We start from the raw sequence: 17,664 nt of genomic DNA on the forward strand, positions 1-17,664 counted from the left end.
ACTTGTTGCCCTCATCATTCCAATCCAGAGGTCAGTCTAATGAGTGCATGAGATCATTAAATGTTCTTTTATTTTATTGAAGCATGTTAGTACAGTCTTCAACTGCAACATGGCGCTTGATTTCTAAATAGCCCGACGTTTGCTCGAAGTCATTAAAAAATCTCCAAATCAGGCAGTCTCATGTTATTTATCATGGGATATTGGCATACATTTGGAGCCATATATCTAGAAATGGTGGAATTGCCACCAGTGCGAGTCGAATTTGGAATATCACCACTGATGATAGGGTTGGCACCTGGATTCCATCAGCAATTAACATTTTTAGAGAGACCTGTTTGAGTATTAGAGCTTTGGTACAGTCACAAAAAAGTTGTCAGGTCCCGGAGATGGTTTACTCAATGACTGCAAGAAGTGCTGTGCACCTTCCACCAGGTTGAAGGAAAAAGTGAGCAGCATAGCCTGTCAGGTTTTTACATGAGCTGTATCTCTGTTTTCTATGTTGCTCTTCTGAAGCCATTCTTAGAATTATTTCTCCAAATGGTCACATTTTGAATTAAGATGTTCAGAGTTATTGCAAATGGGATAACTCAAATTTGTCACTTCTATGTTGTATGCTTGAATTATACTGGCTCCGTAGGCTCATTACCATCCTATTTTGTTTAACATGTACTGCATAAAGAACCTTGGTTGTTCAAGGATCTGTATAGTTGGTGCAATTGGACTATCTGAAAGTCCAGTTAATGCAAATAATACTTCATTCCATTGGGTTGCTATTTTTATTTCTTCATTATTCTTTTTTCTATCCATCCATCCATCCATCTAGAGAGAGAGAGACCCCATTAATCAACTAAAGAATGAAGAATAGGATGGCAGTAGATACATCTGACAAACAATATAACCAGCTAGCTGGGTAGAACACATCAACATCCATAGGCAGGTACTCTACTATGCATCCACCAATGATGAGAGCACTCTAAAGCACGGGCTCAAGGTCTTTCATTTATCAGGGACACCTTAGTCCAATTTGAAAAAGAAGTAAATCTATGAGAGTTAAACCAGGTGTTGCTAGAACCCTATTGAAGACTTTTTGCCACAACCCTGTTGGAGACTTTTTGCCAAAAAAAAATATTTATGTTTGATATTTTGTTTTTCTCGAGTTTAGAGTCTGCGGACATAACTGCCCAAGAACACATTTGACGTGGGTTTCAAGGCAGCCTACCAGCGTATATAGAGAAAATTCTATACCATGAACTACTAGATTAATTAGTAATTCCTTCTGTTTTCACATAAATTTTGTAATTCCCTAACATAATTGAATTATGTTGCTTTGCTCCATGAACAGAGAAGTTGAGATTCACAAATCTGAAGAGTCTATATTCAAGAAAGCTACAGACTTGGGTCCTTTTTGGTTGCTGTTAAGTGGACTGAGGAGGAGCCTACTTCACTGGAGTGGCTTCGTCTCCCCCAGACTGAAACCACTTCATGCTTTTTCTAACTTAAATTGGGCTGCGCAGAACTTGGTTCAACTCCATTTAAGATGAACAAAACACCTGAAGTAGACTCCTCTAGCCTGAACTGAGTTCGGATGCCCAATTAGGGGCAACAAAACAGGCCCTTTGCTTCAGTAAGGGAAGAATTCCCTATTTATGTATATATGGATTGGTCTGTAAAGAAATAAAATATTCGAGGTTGCTATTATTTTATGGCATCATGTAGGATAACAAATGTATGAAAATATATAATTGGATGATCAATGATGACTGTATGGTAGCATTTTGCAATGTTGGCATTGTTGCATCTTATGAGATGTTGTTACTCCACTCTTCCCCCCAGGCTCATTACCTGCCAAAAGCATTTGTTCAAAATATAGCTTGCACTGTTTCTTAAAATTTCTGAAAAGTCTTGATCATATAGCATTTGTTTAAAATTTAGCTTGCACCGTCTCTTAAAATCTCTTAAAAATCTTTATCATATTCCCGATCTCCCATTATCTATTTGTAGGCTTACATGCCATAATGTAAGTTATGTTTCTTAATTCTTCATTAAAGAGAATAGTTAGGTCAGCAAGCTTGGTGATGCTGGTTTCCAGTAACATTAATGAAAGATAATAGAGGCCCCACAAAAGTTTGATCCAAACAAAACCTCACGAGACAATAATGTCTTGCTGAAATTATAGGAAACTTTATTGCATATGATTATTATTACACCAGGATGGAAGCCATAATGTTACTGCTCACAAGCAAGATGAGCCAGCAAAAGGTTGTGCTACAAAACTTTTCAGAATGATGTATTTTACAAACACTTGAAAGCATACCTATAACCAACTTTGCAGCTGCTAAACACCCAAATACTAAACTTATGAATGTCACGGTGAGACACCTGCTCTCGATGTCAAACTGATGGTCTCGAACCCTTTCAATCTCTAATCTGCATATTAGCAGAAACTTGTGAATACTGTATAATTGTCACCAAGAATTGATTTATTTTACTGTCAGTTTGATAATAACAAAAGGATTCATTTATTTTGCCGTATGTTTGTTCCAACTTATTTTGATACTGGGCATCATGTGAGGGACAGATTTTTCTGCTCAAGGTGACAATGGTCCTACATGTGTACTAGCAGAAGGCTAATATTAGCCAGTAACAAGCAAGCTGGGTGATTTCCTATTTCCAAATGAGCAAGTTCATTCTCCAGTTGGGGAACCAGGGCACTTAAAGTCCAGAAAACCAAAGTGATATTAAACAAGTACTTATGTCTAAATAAAAAAAAATCTATAGTTCTATACTTTTAGTAGGGGCATACTTCAAAGGTTATCAATGGACTTGCCTTCTCCACTAAACAGAACAGCCCTAAACTACTGAATAGATGCGCCTGTTTTGAGAAACATAATACCCTCCCACTAACATTATGCATGCAATGACCCTTAAAGATGCAGGCAGGTTCATACAAGTTTAGCGTCTGCTTCTTACACATGTCTGAAGTTTGGAACCTAGTTGATGAAATTGATGGAAAAAAAAAAGTAACAATACCAGATGTGTATGAAGTATGAACACCAGAACAAGGAATTAATCAAACCTGAGCATTGCACTATTTCTGACCAACTGGTCCACTTGAGAGGAAACAAGGATTTTCCATGTGAGCAGCTCTCCAATGTTATCGGCCTGAAATCAAGGAATGCAAGTTCAGCAAAAAAAATGAATAGCTAAAATTCAAACAAATTACCAAGAAATCTATGAGACTGAAAATTCAACGTACAAAATCATCTTTGCTGTTTTGAAGATTCTCTATCTCTAATTTGATTTTCTCCAGAAGCTGATCCATCTCAGCAATATCATCATCAAATTCTTTAAAAATGTGCCCATATCCGCTGTTCAACTCCTCAAGGTACTTCTCCAAAACAGAAAAATTAATGTCAAGGAACTGGACTTTCTGCATTAGTACCTTGAGAACAGCATCTCCAGGCATCCTTCCAACTTGCAGAGGCTTTGTCTCCTTTTTTTGATCAAATTGTGGTGGCCTTGTCTTAACCAATGGATCAGGCACATTGTTTTGCAATGACTCCTGTTTTGTCATTGGACTTTCAGATTGTGATTCATCATCAATTCCTGTAGTAAGTTCTTCATGGGTATCATCTCTATCAGTCAGTTCTTTAAGTGGTTTTTGTTCAGCATAATGCTTTTCAGGCTCCAACAGTTTGTTATCAACAGAGATCAAATCCTCCAGCATCCTCTCAACTGCATCCACTCCATACACCTCCACCACACTTAGTGTACAGTAGAACTCTGAACCATAATGGCTGAGCAAATTGAGTTTTAGATACCTCGCCCACTTTGGTTCTGGAAGAGAAAACCTCTGGGCATGTTTCACATTCTCAGCAGTAAAATTACCAAGATTGACCCAATTGTCAGATGGATAAATTAAACTACTCAGCAGTTCAAAATCTTTCAAATTAGAAGAGTAGCGCTCAAAATTTGCTAGTTCAATGGTATCAACTAATGTTTCTTCTGAAAGCTCTACAACAACAAATTTCTCTGCAGAGCATGGATTTCGGAGATACCTGTCCTTATCTTTGTCTAAGATGTTGGAAGCACCTTTTGCTTCCTTGTTAAAATCTAAGACCTTGGCACCCTTAGTAGCAGAAGCATAATTATACTCTTTCCCACCAGGCTCAACTCGGTGAATGACACAGCCTGCTTGGCTGGAAACTGGCTTCTCTTTTACAGTGATTACTTTGCTTTTAAACTCATCAAGACCAGGAGGAGCAATATGGGATAATCTATCACCTTTTAGAGGAGCTTCATTGTCCACCTTGATGTCTGATTCAGAGACTACCTCAGCTACCTGTTCTTTTCCAAAAGCTGATAAACATACTTTATCATCTTTATTAACTAAAACTTCTGTGCTACTCCCTACAGACTCGCTCTCTGAATTGGAGCTTTCTTGAACATTGTTATCAGAATTAGCATCTGATTGTGCCCCATCATCCCTAGAATCTATGCTATCATCTGGATCTGGGGGAGCTTCATACCAGCTAAATACACCAACAACAGCACCCATTCCATCTGCGTTACATTGCAAGAATGATTAATACACAGGAACAGTACAGGAAGGGAACCAAAATCTAAATATCAGAATCCAACTCCCTTCTTTCCTTTGTCGGTCCACCCTTTTCTGAAATTATTTTGGGCAGAAAGCTGCTATTATCCTCTAGCACTAGTGAAGAAATACATAACATGGGTGAATATGATTGTTTGTGAAAATCATGAATATGTACGAATTATGCATTGACAGTAAATTTAATTTCAATCGCCAGTGTGCGAATCTCAGATGTGCTTGATTCATCCAAATGTGATCATAAAAGTGACTTGAAATCCAATAAAACAAAAAGAGGGCCCAAAATATAACTAGTAAAGCACCAAAACAAGATAAAAAGAATGTAGATCTATGTAGATCTGCATCAAAATTCAATAATTAAAACAATGTATCTGACACCATAAACTGCTACCGAACCAGTAAGAGAGAATAGAAAGAAAAGTCATAGCAGATAGTTTCTTTATCCAAAGATCATGATTGATAGGAAAATGGCCTCTTTCTTCTCAAAATCTTTTATGGATAATCCCTAATGCAAAGAAGGAAAGAAAGAAATAAGACAAATAAAATTCATGTAAGGTTCGAATGAAAATCATTGAAGTGTTTATCTAAAATATGACATCCATCATGTGGTAAAGTATTACTTTGATGCTTCACAATGTAAAAAAATACATGCAACAACAACAGTTTAAAATCAGTATGAGACAAAATCCTAAATAAAAGACACAAATGGGAAATAAAATATAAGTTGAGCCATTGATGCAATCAAGAAAATATATAATTAAAAAGGACCTGACAGCAGCTTATAAGCCAGGCAGAATAATAAAAACAAGACAAAAGGAAAACAGAATAATAAAACAACACAAAAGGAAAACAGACTTATTTTTTCTATAAACAAGAAAACAGACTTATTGATGCAAAAAAGCAAACATCAATTCATATGAAAAATAGCTCTCCTTTTCATCACTTTCTTTTTTCCTTTCCTAAATTCTAGCATTTGTTCCACGACAGAGAGAGAGAGAGAGAGAGAGCATTACCTGTAGAGCCATTGCCATTGCTGATCAAGGAATTGAGGAGGAACAAGAGCACCCACGAAAGGATAACCACAGACAAAGACACCTTGTACAGGTTTTTCCTCCCTGCAATGACGTTCTTCTCCAGAGCAGCTCTTCTTTGGAGAAGAGCTCTACGTGATCTCTGCATTGCTCATTGGTGCAATCCACCCCTGTAGACGAGAAAAGTAAATCAGCTAAAATAAGAAAAGAGCTAGAACTGAAATTCCAATTTCCAATCCAGAATACATAAAGGTGATCAGTGGAGGAAAGAGAAATGGAAGGAAAAAGATAAACAAAGTTTACCATCCTTTTCCTAATAAAAGATATCTAGTAAATAAACAAATCTGCACAGAGATGTGAAAGTACAAGCCTACAGGGTCCGTTCTGCAACTGGATAACCAGAATTTTAAACAGTCTTTATGTTGGATGGTTTGGTGTTTTGATGATCCCTACCTTACTAACTGCAACTTCTGTATTCAATATCAACTTCAATATAGGTTTAAAATAACATTATTTATAAGGTTATCATGGGCATCCGCATTAAAACAGTTTTTGTAACATCTTGTAATGTTAGACATGCTGTAAAATGGCAATTGCCATTTAGTTGTTAATTGTTATCCCATTATACCAGACATTATTAAAAAAAACAGATGGCTGTTATTATCCATTTCTACTGTTCATCTATGCATGAACGGGGCTAGGGTGGCAGTTCTCCCTACGGCTTTGAGAAATATCTTAGATATGTGAGAGAGCCAGTTACTCTGTATGATCGATAACCATTTCCATGGCTCCTGTAGCAAACAAGCCATTTTTTTTTTGGAAATAGCTGTAGCCACTCCACATAACTGTTCATCAATTAGTTGAAATTTTCTTATTTAAATCGTCATGATCAATTCAAAATGCACATCGTGCTCGCCTACAGAGCTTGCCGTTTGGCTCTTGGGAAGATTATTTTTTTTTTTGGTAAGGCGAAGGGTCACACCCACTGGGTATAAATACATCCAAAAAGATTGACTGGTTCTTTCTGAATGAAAAACTAGGCTAAGACATGATTTTATATGCACGCACGCATGCATACATACATACATACATACATACATACATACATACATATGTACGTATGTATATATACACATACATATATACGTATGTGTATATATATACATATATATATATACGTACATATGTATATATACATATGTATATGCATATGTATGTATATATGCATATGTATGTATATATGCATATGTATGTATATATATCTATACATACTTGTGTAGGTACATATATACATACATATACATATGTATGTATATACATATGTATACATACATATGTATGTATACATATATATATATATATATATACATATACATACATACATATGTATGTGTGTATGTACGTACGTACATACATATGGATACAAGTGATCTGGTGGAACAAGACACAAGCAACCTAGGTTAGCATTTTTGTCAAACAAAAAAATCTTTAGCCCTTTCTAATCTCTCTTATTCACTCTCTTTTTTTAAATCCAATCATGCTCTTGTATTATTTACTTTGTGATTTTGTAGTGGAAAATATTTATAGCTTAGCAACTATCATCGACTAAAGGGCATAACATAAAAATGGGAAGACATGATGTGGTTTTGGCAGCTGTATAACCCCAATCCGAAGTTCCAATAAAGAGAAAAAGCTCAGGTTTGTTTTCCTTTGATCTTTTTATTATTATTTTTTATCTTTTCATTATTATTTCCCCCGTTTATCATTGACTTCTCTTTTATCTATAGTTGTTGTGTTGAGTTTGGTTAGAGCTTTGGCTTAAAATGTTATACATACCTGAAATAGTGATTGGGTCAAATAACAGTAAACTATTTTCTCTGATGAATGTAGCTATCATTTATCTAGTTGCTTGTATCTATTTTATATTGTTTTCTTGTATAGTGTATAGTGTAAGACAAATATACCAATATATTTTAAATAAGAAAAAATTAAATTCATTCGTAAAATTGCGGATCTCAAAAAAAATTATCTATTTCCAGCAGTTCAAACATTCTAATCTGACCTACAAGATTCGAATCAAATTCAAGAAAACAAGGTCCCTAAACAAGCAAGTATTACTCCTCTATATCTCAATCAAAAAGCCCAAAATCCCCCCCCAAAAAAAAATCGCATATTTAGCATCTCAGATTCAAAAACAACGAGAGAATTCGTGTCAAAAAAAATAAAAGAAATAGAATTTCTCTGAGATCTAATTCATTCCTGATCTCAAATCAATCGGGAAAAAATAAAATAAAAACGATCGTAAACAAAGAAAGCGGCTATCGCATCAGAACTCACGGGTGAAGCAACGATCTTTAGATCAGGGCACAAGAGAAGAAGGGTGAGTGATCGAGTTCCGACGTGAGAACCGTTAGCGAACTCACCGGCGGCGGATCGGAGCACCTAGCCCAGATCGCATCGCCTCCGGGACGAAGATGGATTGCCTCCGGAGACCAAGATCAGATCGAAGCTGGGATCATTGAGGAGGGGTGAATGATGAAGGTTCGAGAGAGGAAGGGAGAGAGGGGAGAGGGGATGATCGGTAGGAGGAAGAGTGAGCCTTTAGAATGAAGGGAGTACGCGAATTGAAATTTTTGTAACAGTCGAGCTCGTCCCCCTTGGCATACATAGACCTGTGGGTCCCTTGGAGGCTTGGACAATAAACGCCGATTCGGGGAGAGGAATGCTCACAGAATTCGCGGAAGAGCGTGCGTGCCCATGCGGCCCCCTTAGCTGGATGCGGGCCCACCAACAGCAAATCGGCACAACGCTCAACGAGAGAGGACGGTTAACGCCGGCCGGGGCCCACCTCCAACGGTTACTTCTGTGATCTGCAATACCCATTTTTTCGGCGATATAACATTCATTATTTTCCATCTAGTTCTTTTTTTTGTTTCAAAAACATCTATATTAGTAATATTATTAATATAATTTTTTATTTTAGATAACCAATAGAATTTTTATATTCATCATATCATTAATAGAATTTTGAGCTCTATATTCTCAACATGAACACCATATTAATAATATTATTAATACTTTTTTTTATTTTTGTATAATCTACAAGAGTATTAAATGCTAGTATATATTCATATGGAAACTTAGATTGTAAGTTCTCCATTCTTTATATAAATATTGGTACTAGTAATTTGATATTAATATATTCATCTATTATTAAAATTGATAATTTAATATATAATATAAGTCTGATAATTAAAGATTTCTATTCATTATAATTTGTTTTATTATTTTAACATAATTTAAAAATAGTTAGAAAAGAAGAAAAAAATTATATTTCATGCATTGCATGGGAAAAAAATTAATAATGGATGTTTATACTTTATTCAATTAGAATTAATTGATTAAAATGCAATAAAATTTTGACTGTTGAAGTGTTTTATTTATTATAATTTATGATATTACTATATTATATTTCAATAATAATTAAAAATGAAAGCTTATGTTGTATGAAATCTTTTATTCGCATTAAGGATGATGGTATTAATGTGCTCAGCCATAAATTTATTATTTAAATATGGAATATTTATTAATAATATGGAATGCAATGTATTTAGTCTTGCCTAATTTATAATAGAAACTTGGCTATTAAAATCTTTTTTTATTATAATTCATTACATTCTTATATTGTATTTAAAAAATAATTAAAAAATAAAAAAATTAAGTATACCCACACACCATACAAGGCTAGTATTAATAATAGAAATTTCTGTATATACTGCAAAAAAAAGAAGCTTTAACGACGACTATTAGCGATGGCAATTTTACTATCGCTAATAACACTTTTTACCGACGGTAAGTGACGATCAATATTTATTCCATCGTAAAAAAAATTATTAACGATGAAATTTTTAACTTTTAATGATGGCAAGTTGCATCCCTAATAAAAAGTAAATTTATTTTTTTTTAAATTTGGTTGTAAGTTTATTAACGATAGAAGATTCTTATTAGCAACGACCTTTTACCGTCGCTAATAACCTTAAATTTTTTTTCCTCCTGATTTTTTCCTCCCACCCCTCATTTTCCCCCACCCCCCCTCTCGATTTCCCATGCACCCTCATTTTCCCCTACCCCCCTCTCAGTTTCTAGGGTTGGCTCCCACGACGACGATCGATCCCCTCTTTCCCCCACTTTCGATCCCCCTTTTTCTCCCATCACCGAATCCTGTTGGCCCAAGCAACCGGCCACCTCCTCAAGCCCCAATTGTCTCCATGAGCCCCCAGCCCATCTCTCCCTAGCCACCTTCGATCCCCCTCGATCTTTTTTCCGTCGTCAGATCAGGCTTCCCTGAGCCCCTAAGTGCCTCCTCAAGCCTTGATTTCCCGATCACCTCCTCGAGCCCTCAACTTACCTCCCCTCGACTGCCTTCGGTCCCCCTCTTTCCTCTCCACCCTCTCATTCTCCCCTTACATCCTCCCCTCTCGCCCTCGATTTTAATCTTCCCCATCGGTGATTGACCGACCCCCCTCTCCCCCTCTCCCGATCTTCTAGCTCATGCGCATCACCGTCCCCGCTAGCATCCCTATATCGCTTCCCTATTGCCATCATTCGCCTGTCAAATTTTCTGCACCGCATCCCCTCCTGGTTCTCCAGCTTATACCCTCTCCATTCATATGCCGCCGCCTCCCTCTTCGCTATCCTCGCACTGCTGGAGTTCCTGCACCACCGTTCCCTTGCCGAATCCATTCCTGTGCTTATAGACTGATGGTTATTTTGGCTCTATTTTTTATCATGTCTTGATTTTTACCTATTGCTTCTTTGAACTCCTCTCTTATTAGTGGGTTTTAGATCTAGAAGCTCGTGTTTACTGGAATCTGGATGTCTGCCTGCTGGATTCCCTACGTCGCATCCCCTCTCGGTTCCCCAGCTTATGTCTCCATCTTCTCCTCTTCTTTATATGCCTCCTCCTATATCGATAAGGCGAGGTAACTTTGGAAGGTCCGTTGCTCCATAGACAACTGGTATGCAGCCATCGTTAGATAGAAAGAAGAAGAAGACAATGCGGGAGGGATCTTTTTGATAAGTACATTAAATACATCTATAAAAATATTAATTTATTAATTAATTCATCTTTATTTTTTAAGAATTGATATTTTTATTTATCTTTTGCAGGAAAGATGATCGTCAATGTAAAGAGCCTGATTCACAGGTTAAAAAGACTCAAATTGGGAGCAAATCGGACTCAAAATGAATCCCAAATAGAGACCCAAAGGTAGCCTAAATCCAAGCCAAATTGGACTCAAAAACAGAACTCAATTGGACCCAAAATTAAACCCAAATGGACCCAAAATGCCGCCCGATATACCGTGGACCGATCGGCCAATCCATAGATGCAGGGGCACAGTCCATAGAATTTTTTCACCAATTCACGTCATGGTGCATGGGGTAGGCAGCTCTCTTTTGCGCGATCGGATAATTGATTAGCGATTTGAACACTTGATGGACGGCAGAGGGAGCTCTTAACCATATACTTCGGTGGTGGCCCACAGATTATGCACAATCCAATGGGTCACAGCAATCTGAAGCATGATCGGATGGTTGGGACATGCTGTCGGTTGGAAAAATTGAAATAGAACTCTCCTTTGTGCCATCCGACGGTCCAGAACGATCCAAACGCTCGATCCGATGGTCAGTATGATTTTGAAGCTGATAAGGTGAAGATGAAGCACGATCTGAGATGTTTACTTATGATCCAATGGCTAGAAATCAAGTTTTTACATTAGTTGCGGTTGGGACGTGGGATGGAGTATTTTAACGCAGTAAGGAGTCTTAATACGTGAAGAATAAAGAGATGGGTTACGTTTATGACTTTGGGGGGTTATGTAGCCTATAAAAAGGGATCCAAGAGAGAAGAAAAATATAGAACAAAAATTGAGAGAAAAATTATGGAGAAAAAGAGAGAGGAAGAGAGGGAAGAGTTTGAAGCTTTGAGAGAGAGGTTCTGCTACATCTTCAAATTTTTCTTCAACCTTTGAAGAAGATGGAGTTTTTGATGGTGAACAAGATCTAATCCATGAGTAGCTAAAATCTTCATCTTTAGAGAAATAGATGAAGTCCTTTAATTCAGATTTATATTTTACTTTTTAATTTTATTATGTATTTTTTTTATTATGCAATCAACTATTTGAACTTTGCAAAGTATATTTTTTTTGAATTTAATTGAATATTTTTACAAATATGAATAATTTCTATGATTTTATTCATGTGTTCAAGTAGTAGTTTTCATTATTTCATGAGATAGATTTTTGAATAGTTTATGACTACGTAGAGATGAGTCGTGAACTAAGGATGCGATTCATACTCAGCGAGATAAGCTATGCTCAAAATTTAATCATGAATTTATTTTTTTCTAATCATTAAGTCTCGTAATTTTTAGTGATATAGATTGCTTTAATTAAAATATAAATATGTGATTAAAGGATGGATTCGAAAATCTAAAGTACTTTTTTCTAATTGATTTTTCTTAACTTTATTTTTGTTAAACTTATTTCTTTTATCTTTTTAAAATCTTAAAATCCTAATTCTTCACTTTATTTTTTAGTTTGAACACAACTCAACCTTTTGATCTCTAAGGATATGATCCCGACTCAATCTATCTATATAGTTTGAGTTAAGATTTATTTTTAACCGTCTATGACAGTGATCACTTTTCCTCAGATTGGCTTCTAAATTTCTTTCTTAAGATTGATTGGATTCTTTTTCTTATTCTTCTTCTTGTCCTATGTGTTCCAAGTGGATAATGGAGGTGATGTTGTGCTAGAGAGGATGATGGGAGCAGAAAAAGGATAAGGAGGACGATGGCAGGGGTTCGAGGTTGGGCCATTGGAGGACCGGCTCTGACCTGATGGTGCTAAAATTAGAATTAAAAAATTTAATTATAAATTTAAAAAAATAAAAAAAATATTAGCGACGAAAAATACCATCGCTAATATTTTTTTAAATTTTAATTAATAAAAAATAAAATAAAAAATATTAGCGACGATATTTTTTGTTGCTAATATCATCACTAATTAGTATTATTAGCGATAAAATTTTTATCATCGCTAATAATGGTAATTAGCGATGGTGTTATTTTCGATGGACTTTTAGCGATGGGAAGCCATCGCTAATAACCTTTTTCCTTATAGTGATAGAGATTTTGCTTATGCTAAATCTATCATTTGTCATATGAATATCAGTATTAATGATAGAAATTTCTAATTGATTGTATAATACCCTTGCACAAATCCTGATGCACCAACAAAAAAAAGAGGATGAAGAAAACTCTGATCGTGAGTCTTCTTCTCCAATTTCTTGATGGAAATTGAAGTTGAGGAGATGGACTCCTCTCAAGCTCTATTTAATAGGAAGAAGGATTTCCATCCTTTCCATCAAAGATCAGAGGCCCAGTGTCGAAAAATTATGCTGGATATTTGTTTCTGAAAGCTATGATTGTGTCCGCAAAAAATCAGATTGAAGAGCCTGCTAGAGTCCAAGGTAAGCCCCGACTCTCTTTTTTCTCTTTTTTTTCCTTCTTTTCCATAACATTAGATAACACCATCAGCCGTCGGTTTCATCGAAAGATCGAAAAATTAAAATCCTCTATTTATCCCTTGTTCCTATCTCTCTCTTTTTGATTTTTTCAATGCCGATGGTCATCACTGACCGTCGGTCTGGAATCATTGGGCTACACCATTGCAGCCTCGGCTATTGCTAGCCATGGCCTTTGATTTGGAGAACAAATAGGACCAAAAGGTCTCCTATTTTGCTAAGAACCCGTGGGAAGAAGAAAAAAAAGAAAAGAAAAAAAAATAAGGAGAGAGAAAGAGTTTCTCTCTCTTCCCTCTTTCTTCTCTCATTCTGGAATTATTTCTCTCTCCATCTTCTCTCTCTAGTTTCTATCTCTGTTTTCTCTCTATGGATTTTTTTTCTAGAATTATTTCTCCCTCCATGATGATTTTTCTCTTTGAGATTAGTCCAATGAAAGATTTTCTTTCGATGATTTTGATCGAGCTTAATGAAGAATCTTGATCCGTAGTCATCGGACAATATGTCTGCACCAACCTTAGTCAGATCCGAATACCATCAGATTTAATCTATTTGATCTCTATGGAGTTAATTATATTTTAATCTAATATTGATTAAATAAAGTTATTTGATCAAACTGATCTCTGATTGCTGAACATTGTGTTGGCCTCCATCTTAACTTTTGTTAAATACTACTGATTTAATCATCCTCGATAGGATAAAGTTAACATGATTAGATCAACTCAGACCATAGGATGCGACTACCATTCATTATGTTTTCCTTGATTATTCATATCCTTTCTGATTATGAGATTTAATTATATATAGAATATAGTTGCCACATCAAAAAGATATCTAGTAGTGGGATACTGCGATGTGATCTATGAACTAAAAATTTTAAAAAAAATTTATGAAATTATATGAATTTATTAGAGTATGTATAAATTAAGTAATGAACCATCTTCTCAAGATATTTTATAATTTATTTTAAAATTAAATAGTTAGTTTTTGAATTATGCATGATTTATGAAATTATATTTTAAATAGAAGTAATTTGTAAATTGAGATTTTTGAAATATTATAATTTATTACGGAATATGCATATATTCAATAAAATTTTGAAATCTATATGTTATGTTGCAAAAGTACTTAGATACAGATTAGATTTGTGCTCTCAGTTCAACTATATTTCAGTAGATCCTACCAATAGAGGTTAAACGTTGGTACTAAGTGGATCCTGCTAATGAAGGTTATACATTATTATTCAATAGAACCTACCAGTAGGAGTTGTGTGCTGGTATTCAATGGACCCTATCAATAGAGGTTAAATATTAATCATAGTTAAAGACTGATGAGTTATATGTATTTTATTTCAAATTAAATTTATGAGTATATATATATATAAATATTCAAAAAGATTTGATTTGATTAGCATGAAGTATATATTTTATGTTATTCTCGATATTTATTTCAATAGATATATTTTATGAATAAATCTAGAATGTCTAGTTAAGATATTCATTACTTACTGGGCTATTTAGCTCATCATCTATCTCTTTTATTTTTTATATTCAGATAATTAATTATGAATGTGGGTATTATTTTTTAGAGAGAGTTTTCAAGGTGAGACTTAGCACTATCAGCTTCATTGAATTTAGATCTATGTTTATAATTTTTATAAAATTTATTCAATATATGATATTTAAATTTTGGTATCATTGATTTTGTTAATTAATTTAAATTTAAATTTTTAGTATTTTTAATTTTCACTATATCATATTGATATCGATTTTGGAATATCTTGCTTGCTTGTGAGAAGAGATCTTCATAGGAATGCAGTAGTTACCATGACCTCTAGACTCACGATCTCAAGCTACAGGTGTGGCAATTATAATCAAAATTTATTACTTAATATGTGACATAAATTTTATTACCAAAACCTTCTCTATTATAATTTATATTATTATATTATATTTCTAAAATAGTTAGAGAAAAAAAAAGTTATACCTCATGCATCATGCAAGTTAATGCTGGTTAAATATAATTCTTCTTTTTGGCTAATAAGTATGGTTCTTATTTAATACCATTTTTTATTTTATTAGAGATAGCTAAAATGACTATATCTATTCATCAAAAAATTTTTATTCTTAATGAGTTTATAAAGTTTTAATACCTTCCCTCTTAATAAATAAATTCTCTAATTTTAATAGATGAATCTCTTATAACACGTTATTTATTGTTATATTTGTTGGTTTTGATATTAGTGACAACTATTATTTGTATCTACATCATTTTTTTACTAAATATTTTTATTAAAAGTTTATTTTTTCGTCAAATTTTCTTAGGAAAATGTATGCTTTAAAAATAATATTTTTATCAAGGGAATAGTGATAAAAAAGATACTATCATTCTTTTTCATTATTGTTTATTAATATTACTACAGTCATTATAAAAAGAATTTTAAATAGCAAGTTAGGAAACCATTTTATTTTGAAGCAAATAATTGTTGTATTTGCTCCTACAACTAATACAAGATGAAGATAGGCCTATAATGATTGTTTGTTATCAAATATTTATTATAAGTGAGTATTATATTTATCTACTTATTTAATGATAAGTCAAAACATGTGAGTGATAATGAAATATCAAACTATTATCGATATTAAACATCAATTCTATAAGTATTAATTATACTTATATAATTGATATGACCATAATTGATACTTCATGATATTTTCTAGTTAAAATAGATAATTATTGTACTTATCTAAAGTAATATTATTTTATCAGTTTAGATATTTGATAGGAGTTTTTGATTAGCCATTATTAAAGTTCATGTTTCAAATCTAATTTTGTGATCAATGATTATAAGATATATACCTCACCGCACTAATTAAAAGTATCTGTGTTATTATAAATAACCTTAGTTTCAAGACTTTGTGCATATGAGAAGCCAAAAAAGGAAATATGGTTTCTACAATTATGGTGTAATCTATATTGTAAGTCACTACATGCTGTAGTATCTTTATCCTATTTCCAAAATTATGGTGTAATCTATATTCTAAGTCACCACATGCTGTAGTATCTTTATCCCTCACATCTTCTCTCTCCTCTCTTATAGAGCAAACATCAAGATTTTCCTCTCCAATATCTTATGTATGAGTTTCATAAAATAAATGACAAAACACCAATTTCTATCAATCTTGCGATCATTTTGATATAACACTCTGGATCGGATAAAGGAATCCAATCGTCTAGACCTCTCAAATATAAAAGTAACAAGAAGAAATTGTGTAGCAGTTCCCTTCTAGTGGTTATCGAACTATCATCGTGATCAATTTAGTAGCTAGTATAATATATGATTAGATGGTTCTAATAAGAGTGAGCCCTTGTTAAAAGACAAAACCCGATTATTTGTATCAAGACCTAAGCTCAACTAGTGAACTTGATTGATATTTGTTCTTTGACCTAAGCCTGACTCAAAGCAAAATCCTACTTTAATTTTAAAACTCAATAAGAGTACAAAAATAGTTGGAATTCAAGAGCAACTACATGTTTGAATTAACTAGGACTTGAAAACTAGACAGCAAAATCTTACGCTAATTTTAAAACTCAATAAAAGTACAAAAACAGTTGGAATTCAAGAGCAATTATATGTTTGAATCAATTAGGTCTTGAAAACTAGGCAAGAACTTGAAAATAACTAGAATTTCAAAAAGGTCTCAAAATCCTAATCCAAGCATGCATGAACCATGAAACAATCAGGGTCTAAAGGAAAGAATGGGGCTGGTGCAAGCTTCAGAGTGGCACAAACATATAATTAAACTATTCTAAATAGAAAATAAACTATGCTAGAGACAAATAAAACATTAAAACGTAACATCAAAAAAGTCAACCAAGCAAAATTAAAAGATTAATTAAGGATATCTATTAGCCCTACCAGAATCTATCAAGCATGTTTGAAGAAGATAGCGACATGTTGAAATCCACCAATTTGCTGCTAGCTTTACCAAATCTACCAGAACTTGCATAAAATATGGTATGCAAAAAAAAGGAGCCATAAGATATCGTGTACTAAATGAAAACAATGTTTCATTGATGTGAATTTTGAGTTCATTAGGGGCATACTTCCAGGTTTGAAGGCCATTATATTGAAGACAGGTCATAGTCCTCTGGAACTCAACTAAGACTTAACCGAATTGTGTAGCAAGACTTCTAAAATAAATCTTGTCTTAAGAGCATTAGATAGGACTCTGACAAGTATTTCTAGTGAATCATCCTTAAATTAGTGGACCATGGAATGATGTTGTCATACTTAAACTTTATCAACAAAGCATCAACATGACAAGTCTTCAATAAAATAGCAATAATTCTCTTGTTCGCACTTTGATCGGGTGATTCAAGATGCATTGGAAAGCTAACTTGATATTGAAGGAGCTTGAATTTACCTTGTAT

General features: G+C 34.0%; 1 protein-coding gene across 3 annotated transcripts; it reads right to left on the reverse strand.

The window, feature by feature from the left end:
* Positions 1–1,446: 1,446 nt before the first annotated feature.
* On the reverse strand, positions 1,447–8,297 carry LOC105058503 (SUN domain-containing protein 4). 3 transcript variants are annotated; one of them, XM_010941457.4, is made up of 5 exons: positions 7,984–8,297; positions 5,629–5,816; positions 3,257–4,563; positions 3,077–3,162; positions 1,447–1,842 (listed from the first exon to the last, which is right to left on the reverse strand). In XM_010941457.4, exons 2-5 carry the CDS (start codon positions 5,792–5,794, stop codon positions 1,839–1,841), a joined length of 1,563 nt encoding a protein of 520 aa, XP_010939759.1. In that variant the 5' UTR covers positions 5,795–5,816; positions 7,984–8,297; the 3' UTR covers positions 1,447–1,838. The 3 variants fall into 3 exon arrangements, with proteins under 3 accessions (XP_010939759.1, XP_010939757.1, XP_010939756.1); XM_010941455.4 differs by lacking the exon at positions 1,447–1,842 and adding an exon at positions 2,166–2,427 and having other exon boundaries at positions 8,070–8,297; XM_010941454.4 differs by lacking the exon at positions 1,447–1,842 and adding an exon at positions 2,166–2,427 and having other exon boundaries at positions 7,984–8,296.
* Positions 8,298–17,664: the final 9,367 nt, after the last annotated feature.

The sequence above is a fragment of the Elaeis guineensis genome, chromosome 15 (assembly GCF_000442705.2).
Source record: "Elaeis guineensis isolate ETL-2024a chromosome 15, EG11, whole genome shotgun sequence".
Taxonomy (NCBI): domain Eukaryota; kingdom Viridiplantae; phylum Streptophyta; class Magnoliopsida; order Arecales; family Arecaceae; genus Elaeis; species Elaeis guineensis.

What these genes read in the sequence shown, in the direction of transcription:
- LOC105058503 (XM_010941455.4), bottom strand. Translation starts at nt 5,794, where the DNA reads ATGCAGAGATCACGTAGAGCTCTTCTCCAAAGAAGAGCTGCTCTGGAG. An exon ending in AAAACAGCAAAGATGATTTT is followed by an intron (nt 3,163 to 3,256) that starts GTACGTTGAATT and finishes CCTTGATTTCAG; the next exon opens with GCCGATAACATTGGAGAGCT. An exon ending in AGAAATAGTGCAATGCTCAG is followed by an intron (nt 2,428 to 3,076) that starts GTTTGATTAATT and finishes GCTAATATGCAG; the next exon opens with ATTAGAGATTGAAAGGGTTC.